This window comes from Solea senegalensis, linkage group LG16, assembly GCF_019176455.1.
Source record: "Solea senegalensis isolate Sse05_10M linkage group LG16, IFAPA_SoseM_1, whole genome shotgun sequence".
NCBI lineage: Eukaryota > Metazoa > Chordata > Actinopteri > Pleuronectiformes > Soleidae > Solea > Solea senegalensis.
In genome coordinates this window covers 14190318-14202678 of record NC_058036.1, presented here as the reverse complement: position 1 = coordinate 14202678, position 12361 = coordinate 14190318, and the positions used below count along the sequence as shown (strand labels likewise).

At 42.4% G+C, this 12361-nt stretch overlaps 1 protein-coding gene across 4 annotated transcripts in view; it reads right to left on the bottom strand.

Moving 5' to 3' along the window:
- Window positions 1-9382: 9382 nt before the first annotated feature.
- The window catches only part of fermt2 (FERM domain containing kindlin 2), a 39766-nt gene continuing 36787 nt past the window's right edge, over window positions 9383-12361 (bottom strand). For all 4 annotated transcript variants that reach the window (XM_044047505.1, XM_044047506.1, XM_044047507.1 and 1 more), the window contains 3 exons: window positions 12105-12229; window positions 11815-11956; window positions 9383-11649 (listed from right to left, as the gene is read on the bottom strand). In XM_044047505.1, coding sequence (XP_043903440.1) covers window positions 11476-11649; window positions 11815-11956; window positions 12105-12229 — 441 coding nt within the window. In that variant the 3' untranslated portion in view covers window positions 9383-11475. The remainder of the gene's footprint in view (window positions 11650-11814; window positions 11957-12104; window positions 12230-12361) is intronic.

The window sequence follows — 12361 nt, the reverse complement described above, 5'->3', positions numbered from 1 at the left end:
TCGGGCTCCTTTGACTTGTGGGTCTCTAACGATTGCAGGCAGGAATGTCCAAATCAGACTTGGCAGTTGGCAGAACAATAATTAGATATGAATGTTCCTTACATCTCCAGCTCTTGGAGCTTCCTCGGGATCATATTACCGTTTGTCTGCTTTTGTGATTCCATACTCCAGCAAGCTGCTCAAACATCTGGTGCAGCATGTGGAAATAGTTCATTTCATGAATGTAAAGCAGAAAAAGTGTCTTCCGAGACAGTTCACCTTCACACAATCCACTTTGATTTACACGCTCCCCTCTGTTGCGTGTCGATTTGGATCTGAGGAGGGGATGTTTTGCAGCTCTGGACGCGGGGGCCACTGGGACGGCAACGAGAGGCCGCCGGATAAAGGGCTATATACGTTCTCTCTGGACTGTGACATAACGACTGTATCTCTCTGCGCTCCCCTACACGAGCAAACACTTTCACAGTCATGAGTCACTTTTTCCAGGTGGGAGAGGGAGAGAGAGAGAAGAATGCCGAAGGGGGAAAAGTGATGCATGCGCTCACATGCAAACACAGAGACGCACACAAGCAGAGAGGGTTAAAAGGGCATGAGCTGTTTCCTGTTGCTGCATTTGGGATTTCAGAGGGTTGAGTCTCTCCAGGAAAAAAAATAAATAAATACTGGCCAGTAATTTTCACTGATGAAAGAGACAAAACACTGAGGTCAAAGTTTTTTTTTCAAATGGCACTATCAGTCTCAGTAACAGTCTGCACAATGACAAGCAAACAAATCCGTCCAAAGCTTGACACTCAATCCAGTGGTGAGGTCGGGATTTGGATCCATGACACGCCACAGAGGCGGAAACATCCTCCACGTTTTGCACATGTGGCCTGAAGTTTCCGAGATGTGTTATGGGATTGGAATCTATGGAAACTATTCTGGTGAATATGTTGTTTTATACAGTGCCTATGCACTTTCAACTCATTAACAGTAATTAATCCTACAGTTACTTTTTATTTTGACTAGTACAAAAGGCTGTTTGACAACATCATGTTGTAGCTTCTCATATAAAATCCAAGATGGCATAATGCCACTTTATTAGGTACAGAGAACACTTGTGTGGTCTTCTGCTGCTGTAGTGTAATCTGTGTTCTTCTTGACAGGTGGTTATTTTAATTACTGTTTTTGAGAGCAGCCTGATTGGCACCAAGAACCGTGCCACAGTCTAAGTCTCTTCTATCACCTTTCTCCCTCATTCTGGTGCTCAGGTTGAACTTCAGCAGATTGTCTAGAAGTGTGTATCAGAGATTCTCCTTTGTTTTTAATGTAAAATGCCACGTCTTCCCCTTTATATACAGTATATAACTCTTTGTTATCTGAGGCATTTCAAAACCTTGGGCTTTCCCCTTTTTTCCCACCACTCCCTGAGACAGCAGGAGTTACTGTCAGAGGCCTATACCTGGTGCTTCATCTCTTTCTCGTCCTCTCTTTGCACACCCTCTCCATCCCTCTTCTGAAAATCCTGGAAAACATAAACATCCGTCCAGCCTGTGACATCACTCAAAGGCGCTGCGGAGGCTGGCTGGCTGGATGAGGGAGAAAGAGTTGCCTCAGTCCCCACGGTGAGCAGGGTAAACATGGAGATCTGACGATGGAGGAATGGAACGGTGCGAGGGACCCGTCGCTCCGGACCGGGCCAGCTGCCTCTCGTCTCCACAAAGGGCCAGATGTAGGGCTGCCGTGCACTCACACACTCCCCAGTATACTCTCCACGTCCGTATAGTCGTCCATGTCCGTCTGTGTCTCTGCTGCACCAATCAAACTGATTCCATGTGGTTTGTTATGTACTCTGCACAGTGTGAGGCATGACACACACACACACACACACACTGCATGTGTTGGCGTGGTCGAGCTCACGTGCATGTCCTCTCTGTGGTCTGTGGACGGAGAGAATCAAAGGTACTTGTTTGACTTTCTTTCATCAGGGTTGTTTTTGTGATTCTTCTAACTTCATGGAACTCGGCACGTTCAGGGAGCTGCTCTGGGTGTTTATGTGGGGGGGGGTGTTTAGTGTAGCTGAGGCCTCGTGTTGAAGGCTCAGTGAAGTAGGTGTGCTTGCCTTTGTCTTTCTATCACTGCAAAGACAAGTTTAGCTCCATTCCTGTGAGGACATTCTAAACCGGTCATCATGGCGTTTTGAGGGTTTAGAATCCATTTTTGGGGTTTTTTGTTACAGTGAAGCTTCGGGTTTGAAGTGGTGATTTCTGCAAAAAAAAAAACAAACTAATGCACGCGTCACGATACTAGCCCCGAGGCGGACATGGAGCCACTGTCACAAACACAAACCTGATCCGAAAATGCAGGCTTTGTTCTCCAAAAACAACAGTGGGCTCTGACTTCCCTCGTCGACACACACAGCTGCAGCAGAGACGTGGACTAACTGGGCCTCTGCCTTTGTAGCTACAGCACACACAGGACATGATGCCCTTTCTCACTGGCACATAATTACAAATGAAGTTTATTATATCTTCTTATAGGCTATGCAATATGAATATTATATAGCACATGTTCAATGTCTAGTATCTTGACGAGTAAACTGATAATATGGGTGATTATTTTACTGTGAGTTTCTGTTCCTACCTGCCTGTGTTGTCAGGTGGGAGAGATTTTGGTGATTACGGAGTGCGATGTGTGCACGTGTGTGAGAAAAAAGTAGAAGGATCCATGAGTGTCCGTCCTACAACTCCATCATCTTTAAAGACTTTGAAAGAAAAGAAAGAGCAAGACCTCACATCTGCTATTGATTTTAACACGCATGTACTTCATAGAATATGTTTCACATTATGCTGAAGCTGAATAAATCCCTGACCTCTGTGCTGTTTTAAGAAAGTGCGTTACTGAATCTTGCCCGTTCCTCATGTTCTAGGTTCTTTTTTTGCCTGAGTGCAGTTTAGTTTAAATCCTTTGTTAATCTCCCTCAGTAGGAATGAATACACTTAAAGTAATCATGCTTTTCTCTGGAAAAGCATAGTTGTGTCCAGTGAAGCATGGAAATACAAATAAGCTTTTACTGAGATTTCCTTCCTTTTAAACAATCGTTAGGATAACGACTGTCATAAATAATCCTCTGATGAGTCCACATCTGTCAGATTAGGAGAATTTATACACATGGACTTTCCAGACGCTCCTTTGGGAAAAAATATGCCTTTATTGATTCATATAATGACTCGTGTGGTCATCATTTGACAACAGATTCTTTGTTGCCAAATGCAGCCACTTGAACTGTGAATCATGTGAACGCAAGGCCAGTCCCAAGTAACTCTGATCAGTCAGAGGAAACATTTAATCTCACATTTCCCACTGGCTGAAAAGCTTCATTCGCGGGTGAAACCTGAGTGTTTTTAGAGACACACTTCAGAACAACGCACCGGGCGAAAGACGTGTGTTATGGAACCACACACCACTAAACACCACAAATGAAATCCATCCCCATCTACGCAGCCTGACAGTTGACTGACAGGTGTGTGGCTGCTGTGCTTGTGTGTGTGGCGTTTCTCTATAATCATCTCTGTTATCATATTAAGGTTTCAGACACCTGACAGCCTCATTACAGTGTCTTAATCTCCATTATAGTCTATTTGACCTTTTCACTCTCCTCTACATCCAGCACCACCAGTCCATGCTGGATTTTATTAGTATTTTTCCACGTCTTGCTTTGCTTGTTCAGTCTTTTCAAAACCAAGTCTTTAGTGTCCTCTGTCCTCTGTCCACCTGCCAGTAAACAGTCTCTCCACCCCTTTATTGCGCCGTCTCCAGATAACAGTCAAAGCAGCTAATTTAGCCGATCAAACCCCTCTGAGAGCCGAGGAACCGGTATTATTTTGCAAGCTCAATTAGGGTTTTTATTGTCACAGGACGACTGGTGTCAATCGGGAGACAATGTCACGCTTGAACAGAGACGAACACAGTGGGCGCCCACTGTTTTTTATTTTGTCTTGATGCTTGGGGACAATTTGAGGCAACAATAAAAATATGGACGAAGGTGAGATTCTAAAAAAGGGGGATGTTGCCGATCCATGGGGATCAATTTATCTCAGTATTTTACACTGAGCCAACAAAATTGAAAAATGTCCCCAGTGTCCCATTACAGCCTCTGCTTTCACCTCCTTCCTATTTTGGAAAGAAGAAGGGTTCCAATTGATTTTCAACATAAAGTAGATTCTTTCCCTTGTATGAAATAACGGGGAAAAAGGTGAAAATGTGCGTACAGTATATGCCCTAACATTGGCAGGCCTTTAAGTTGCATTAACTCCCATGAAAAACAAGATTTAACCGACAGTAAGGAAACAGGTTTTAGAGGGTGAGTTTAAAGCCAAACATTCCCTGAGGCAAAGTTATATTTACTTGGGTTAAAAACGTCACAGAAAATTACTTAAAGGAACACTTTGTATTTAGCTTTGTATTACTAGAATGGGGCAGAACCTGTTAGCATAACTGTTAGCAAAGATGTTTACATCCTGGGAATGGCGTCCCGTCCCCCTGCGAGTGTAAACGTGAAACTGCAACGCTAATTTAAAGCCCACATAGACCGGAAGCTCCAATTAACGCTGCGTTTGTGTGTGTGTATCTGCGTCATTACCTCGTTTATGAAACCCTAAAGTTTCAGAACAAACAGTTCAGCCACTGCTGAGAAAATAGTGTTGTATTGTTTTCCTGGGCTCTGCGAAGCGGATCGGCACTTCCTTAATTTGATGTCGTCATCAGAAATCCTCACCACTCCTCTCACCACCGTAGCGCCTCCTGGTGCGGGCACTAGTCCGGGCACATCCGGTTGCGTACAGAAGAACTACTCTCGTTGTAGCTGCTGACATGCAGAGCATCCACCGTGCCAGAGGGGGAGCTGTGTATCTGAGAGCTATTACGTCACTTCCAGGTACCTGGCCAATCACAGGACAGTGGGAAAGCTCTCGTTGGCTGGCCAATCACAACACAGTCCATATTCTAGGGGTGTGGTTTTGGTCTGAAACAGCGCGACTGACGAGAGCGTCAGTGAGGAGATATTTTGATCGGCTCGTTTGCAGCGATTAGGAGGTTTTTAATCATGAAAACAAGTTCATATATGTAAGTAGACCTCCATAACTAACATATATGTGTGATACAAGCATTCTATGTCACCTTTAAGGTTCAAATAAAAAAACCTTGAACCTTGAACCTTGAACCTTGAACCTTGAGTAGGTCTAAAAAGTGCGGAATTATAGCGTTACAGCTTCAAGCCTCGGACCAAGGCACGTAACAAAGAAAAGAATGAAGATATTTCTCGACTCAGGGGAAACTGAGGTTACCGCCCATATTCTAAGTAATACAAAGCTAAATGCAAGTATTCCTTTAAGAGCACAGAGCATCTGTAAGCTGTCGTTTAGTTACGCATACACGTAAAAGTCTGTTTTGGACATCCATCCATCCATTTTCTACCGCTTTATACTTCACATGAGGATCGTGGGAGGACCTGTGTGTATATATAATAATATTGGAATATAAACATATGTATATATACATATACATATATATATGTATATATATATATATATGTATATATATATATACATATATATATATATATATGTATGTATGACTATGCACTTGTTGCTGCGGCCCAAAGTGATGATGTAAGCACCTGGGTTCATAACAGTCCCATCTCATGTCATGTGACATGATGTCATGAGCTGAGCGGACACCGTCCCGGATCACCACCTCTGAGACATAAATGACACGCTTTAGAGTTTCTGCAGCAGCAGGAAGCGAAACAACAAAGGGAACGACCTCAGACTCGTACGTATGCCTCGTCCAACAGACGGAATACGCTGGTGTAAAGTGTAGTTTGGTTCCTCCTGAAATAAAATCCCCCTGAGGTGTCTGAAAGCGCTTGTCCCGATACAACTTAACAACATTCTGGTGAATTATCTGAAGGCAAAAGTAAACTTTGTGATTATGTGGACATAAAGATTGTTGTTCTAGGCTTTGAGACACACGTTTCCGAGAACCTTCAACACCACTTTAGTGGCTTAGAGAATAATTGATGACATCAAGATAAGAATCTTGGCAATGTTTAAAGTTCAGCCCAGAGCTTTTTTTTTCCCATTAAAACAGATCTGAACACAACTGAATGGGAAGCCAGGATAATGGGAAGAACATATGTGAGGGTTTTTTGAAGGTAAAGTTTTTATGGTTTAATAATACAAGAGGTCAAATACAGACTCTGTGGGACTGGAAATGATCAATCACACATTACTAAAAGTCATTTCTGCCAGCAGAGAGACAGTGTTTCTGTGCAGTGAATGGTTAGGCTTGCAAAAAACACAAACACCCTGGAAACACATCAGTCTCTTTTGTAATTAAAGTGGTTTGTTGGTAATTATAAAACCAACATGTCTGCTGAAAAGCATTCACTTTGAAACGTTTCATCATGGTATTGATTTAAAATAAATAAAGTGTAAATAAAGAGAAACAGTTGAGGCAAAGTCTCATCAGACGAGAAGCGCAACAATAACGATGACATGAGAATGTGATATACTGTACATTGTCGAGAAATTACACCTGAGGCTGATGGGAAATAGTTTTGCAAACAATAGTCACAATTCAAAGTGATGGATGAAGTCTATTATTGCAGAAAATCCTATGTGATTGACTTAAAAAAAACGTTTTTATAGCTTTAGAGTATTGTTTTTATGGCCTTTCTGCATGGAGTTTGCATGTTTGCCCTGTGTGTGCATGGGTTTTCTCCGGGTTCTCCAGTTTCCTCGCATAGTCCGAAAACATGCAGATTTGGCACTCTAAAATGACCCTAGGTGTGAGAGTGAATGGTTGTTTGTCTCTATTGGCATGTTTCCACTGGCTCGCCTCGGCACGGCACGGCACTGCACGGCAAAGTTGCGTTTCCACTAGCATAGTACCTGCTACTGATTGGTCAGACTGCCGTCACAGGAAGAGATGTCCAATACAAAAATCAAGCCTCACAATGCTGCACTGTAGATCAGTTAAAAAGACTTAACAATACCAAAAATGTGGGTTAATCTCCAACAACTACCAGGGAAATGTCTAGAATGCTGTGCTGTGCCGTGCCGTGCCGTGACCAGAGTGGAAAATGTGAACGCTGTCCTTCGCCTTAAATCAGCTAGGATTGGCACAGCCGTGACCCTCATGTATAGGATACAGTGGGAGAAGATGAATGAATTCATGAATGAATATTCTTTTTAATAAGCAAAGGCCTTGCTGTACATGTTTCTACACACAAACCCGTGTGCGTTTCAACACAAAACGAAGAACAACAACCTCTCCTGGTATGTGAAGGCTACTGTAATTCCCTGACACACTGGGGAAAGGGAGGGGTGAGTGAGTGGAAAACTGTATTTCATCTGTTACAATCTGCAGCCTCACTGTTAGATGTCTCCTACACTTGACTTTGAAGGACAAAAAAATCTAATCAAAGTCACGACAATTCGTCGACCAAATATCATGGGCAATGGCATGGATGTATTTAACAATATTTCTTATTCACCACCAGAGGAAGCCCACGTACCACTGGTGGTACACACACCACAGTTTGAGAACCAGGGCTGAATCATAGGCCAACATTACTGTCTCCAGAGAAACCTGCTCATCACTGTCTGTCATCCTGGCAGAAGGTGCTTTCACCTTTTCGAGGCGGCGCGATACATTCCCTGAAAATGACCTCTCAACAGCCGCTGACACTTGTTACAGAGAGAGAATAAAAAGCGATTGATCTTGACAAGGTTGAGTCACTAGTCTGAGGAGGAAAAAAGGACAAGCTTTCTTTCTCTGACTTGAAACCAGCTTATCCCCCCATCTGCCGTCACGGCCGGCGTCGTCTATAACACTCAGTGCTCTGCGGGAGTTGAAGGCAAAGTGTGTGAGACAGACATAAACAATGACCATAACTGGCTGTGAACTTCAGGGATGAGGAGAGCATTAGCAATGCTTCCTCGAGACTCTGCACTTTGTTTAACCAGGAAGCCGCTTTGTTGAATGGCAACCAGTACTTTGACCACTGTATTGTGCAACGTCTTTTATGTTTTTTATTTTTTTTTTACTTCCTACTATTGTGAGCAGCACAGTCCATACATGTCATCCTCAGGGACCGCCCACATTTACAGTACTGCTGTCACATGAAAAGGCAATTCCACGTCACGAGTTGGAGCTAGAGTTTATAAGTCCTAACTTCTCATACACACGGAGCACAAGTGACCAAATCCCACACAGCTTTAATAGTGTGGTGGGAGAACAGTGTAGGGAACATCACTCAAAAGCTTCTATGGACGTGACTGCTGTCAAACATCTCAGGGTTTTTTAAGTGTTGGATTGAGACCATCTTTGACAAGAACAAGATGTTCTTGCAGAGCTCAGTTTGTTGTTCCCACGGTGATAACGCACACCTCATCTCATCTGAGGAGTGACGGATACAAGCTCACAAAGTTTCTGCAATACAGTACAATGTCAGCGGTTCATGAGGAATCACGTTTACACCTGACGCCCTTCAACATGTCACTGCAGGGAGCATCATGAGGTGGAACGAACACCTCCACGCCCCAGCTGCTCAGCAGGTGACGGGACAAACGCGGGCCATGGGAATGCAAAATAGACAAGACCTGTTTGCAGGGCGTCCTCTGATCTAATCTCCTCCTCCTCCTCAGTCTGGCACATGGTTTCTGCTGGGATGCCAGGAAAACATGTCCAGTTTGGAGAAGTTTGAAAGGCAGGGAGGGGACAGCAGGGAAGGGGGAAGGCTGACACTGCCCTCTCGTGGAGAAACACGAGCAGTACACAATAACGTAGACGTAAAAGTAATGTCTGTGGATTACATATTTAAATACAAATAAATATATATTTTATTATTTATTAATATTAATTCCTGAACAGGATGGTTATTTTAGTTGTATTGTTTTGTTTTTTATAGTATACTTGACACAAACCAGGCCTATTGATCTCTAATCCTGTGACTGTATCTTAAGAGTGGTCGGAAATCTAAGCCCAGTTTGAAGAAAACTTGAAATGCTGCATATTTAGAACATTATGCCATTTTCTTAACATTTTTCATGGTTCTGAACGAGCAGAGGAATAAAAAAAGAAAGAAAATAAGACATCAGCTGAGTGTTAAGAGTCACAGTGACTGTCCCGGAGTCGGTGGACGACAGAAACAAGACTCATTTTCAAAATGTGATTCTAGAAAAACCAAGTTGATCTGGCAATTTTGTTATATTTTTTTATAATTCATAATTTTCGCAGGCAGACAAAGTAATTATTACATGGTACTGTATGTAGCGGGCGTTTTCTAATGGACCAAGCAAAGGCTCTTCAATGATTCAAGGTCAGAGAACACCCAGCTTAAATAAAAATTACTTTATTTTTTAAAATAAATGCATTTTTACAGTCAGAAAACAGAGCAGCAGGACATGCACTGCTGCTCCTGACACTGGAGGCAAACAAAAAAACATCAAGGCTTGATTTCCTCTTACCTGTGTTTGTTTTTTTTGTTGGTTTGTCTCAAACTCCAGGCTCTTAACAATGTGTCTCCTTCATATGGACATTATTAAATGGCACACTTCATTTGTGACAATACCAGACATTTATGTGAAGCTGAGCATTAATGCACAGAAAGTATCGCGGTCGGTCTAAAGAATGAGCTAAAAATGCAACTCGGGGCCACAGATATTTCAGCCGCGAGTGGTGGAAGAGAAAGCAGAAATGAATAAAGTTAAGCAATGATACAAGAAAGAAAGAAAAAAAAAAACATTTAAAAAGGCATACGTATCTGGATTTTTAGAAAAAAAATATATGTACTCGACAAACATCTTCAAACCTGGAGCTTGAGATTAGTGTTATCTTCATATAGTATATTCATATATATCTTCATCTGAAAACTCAGTAAGACCACAACATAAGCAGGCACAGTTCTGAATACTACAGGTCGACAGATGCCCCTCCCTCCCCTTTTACTTCTGAAAGCAAAAACCTCCAAACCCTGAAAATGCAGAAGAACAAAAAAAAAAAAACTGTACAATTTCTATAAAACGTTTGTGTTTTTACATTAGTTACAAAAAGAACAATACTTTCTAACTAACTAACTGATCCTTCATACTGAGGAGAGAAGAGAGGAACGTTTGCATATTCATTCTTCAAACCCAGTGACCTTTTTTGCTGGTGTGTAATGATAAAGATAAGAATAACAACAATATTAATACTATACGGTGTGAGAAAGGCAATTAAAGTTAATGGTGGCACAAGGACAAAAGGGAGGCCTTGTGATATGTAGTGTGTGTCGTGATTTCCCTTCTTGTGTGGTCAGAACAGACAGACAGCCGGAGACGCACGCCACTAAATATGAAAGCATTTGGACGCATTCAAGTGAGAAAATAAAAAAAAAACCTTAAAAGTCTCAACAGGAGACTGCCTTGAATTTGGATTAAACAAATATCTTTAAAAATTAAAAACTGCCAATGGGGTGAGACATTTTAAATACACGTGCACTTAGTTCCAAACAGAGTTTTTAAAACTTGCTTTCAGGAAACATTAAAAAGGACAGAATGAAGGCTGTAACAATGTAATGTAGGCTGCTGATATAACAACGAAAAAGACACGCGTCCCTGTGTAGCGTGTCCTCACATACGGTCTATTAAATACAAACCTCAGACTTTCAAGTGTCAACTGTCAGTGAATATGATGAGTCTGGACTCTCCACGTCTGAAATAAAGACGACAAACAACGAAAGCAAAAAACAAAACAAAAAAACAGCTTATTCATAAACAGGACTGGATACTGCACAAGTGCTTACACGTGACTTCAATGGAGTGGAGATTAAAACCTTCATATAGAGTGAACAGGATGTACAGTATGCTGCTGTTCACCCTCTGGATTAGACTCACTGAAGAAGTCCATCTTTCAGGATAAATAATTAAAAGTGTGGGTATCTGTGGCACTATATCACAGTATGTTTTAATAACTGTTAAACGTCAGTTCCTTTAGTCCGGATAAAGAAGAACGAGAGAAAAGGACAGCAAGACAAAAAGTAACAAAAAGAAGGAGGATCTTTGGGATTAACATTTGGTGTTTGATTGGTTTTAAAGGGAAGTTGTGGACGCAAGTTGACGGCCGTCAGTCCAGGAGGAGAGAGGAGGCAGGTGGACGTGGTTAAACAGACCAACACCTTGTGTCAGGTTTGCATGAGACTTCTGTTCAACCACAGGAGTTTGAGTTCAGAGTTCACCTGGACTGCAGTCACCACAGAGTAGTGTTGTAACAAATGATCAAATGAACAGTTGACTCTTCAGCACATCTCCAAACAATTAAAAAAAAAAAAAGACTGAGAAAAGTAGAATAAAATAAACCCATACAATGCAGTTCCACCCCCACACAGACTCTCACCACTCCCTTCCTGGCCCCCTGACCTACAATTGTTGACCCCTGGGTTGTTGCTGCAGCTCAGACCCAGCCGCTGGTCAGTTTATAGAACATCTCCTCATCTAGGGACTCGTTCTGGTCCTTGGCACGCGTGGACAGAAAGATGTAGCCACCGATGAACTCATGGACGACCTTACAGTCCACCTCGGCGCAGACAAAAGACAGACTGGGCTCGTCTGCAAACTCCACCGTCACCTGAGCACACGGAGTAGAAGACGTGACAGGAGTCAACCCCCATAATAGTGGTACCATGTATGCAATTATGGGTTTTAATTCATGCAACAGGTGTCATGTTATTATATTTTGTATGATCCACAGAAAACCAATGAATATTATTATTATTTTGAATACGTTCCGTACCATCTTGATCTCCCAGTTGACGTTCCACTGCTTCATGTTGCTAAAGCGCCAAGTCTTGATGGCATCCCCGTTGCTGGCATCCATGCGGATCAAACGGTTGTACGTGATGCCCATCAGCTCTTCTCGCTTCACACCCTGAAACCTGCGGGGGAACAGGTTCGGAGAAATACACGGCGTAGTTAGAGTGTGTTAAATAAACAAGCTAATATGTCATTTTCAGCACATAAAACTGAATGCGTATGTATTTGAAATTCATTCAGCTGTAACATATATAAATAAAAAAAACATACTTGGCAAGGAAATGAGTGATTCCAAACTCAGGCAGGGACTGCCACGCCTGGATGAAGCGCATCTTGGCCTCAATGAGACTCATCTGGGCCACGTTTTGATGGGCTTCAAGAATCCGGGCTGAAATCTGAAGAAATAAATAAAAAAGACACAATGACAAACATTTCTCACATGACATGTCGGCGTGGTCCCACCAGAAAAGACGAACGCGTTCCCCACAAGTAGACAAATGTCTTCCATCACCACGATTAAACCAACC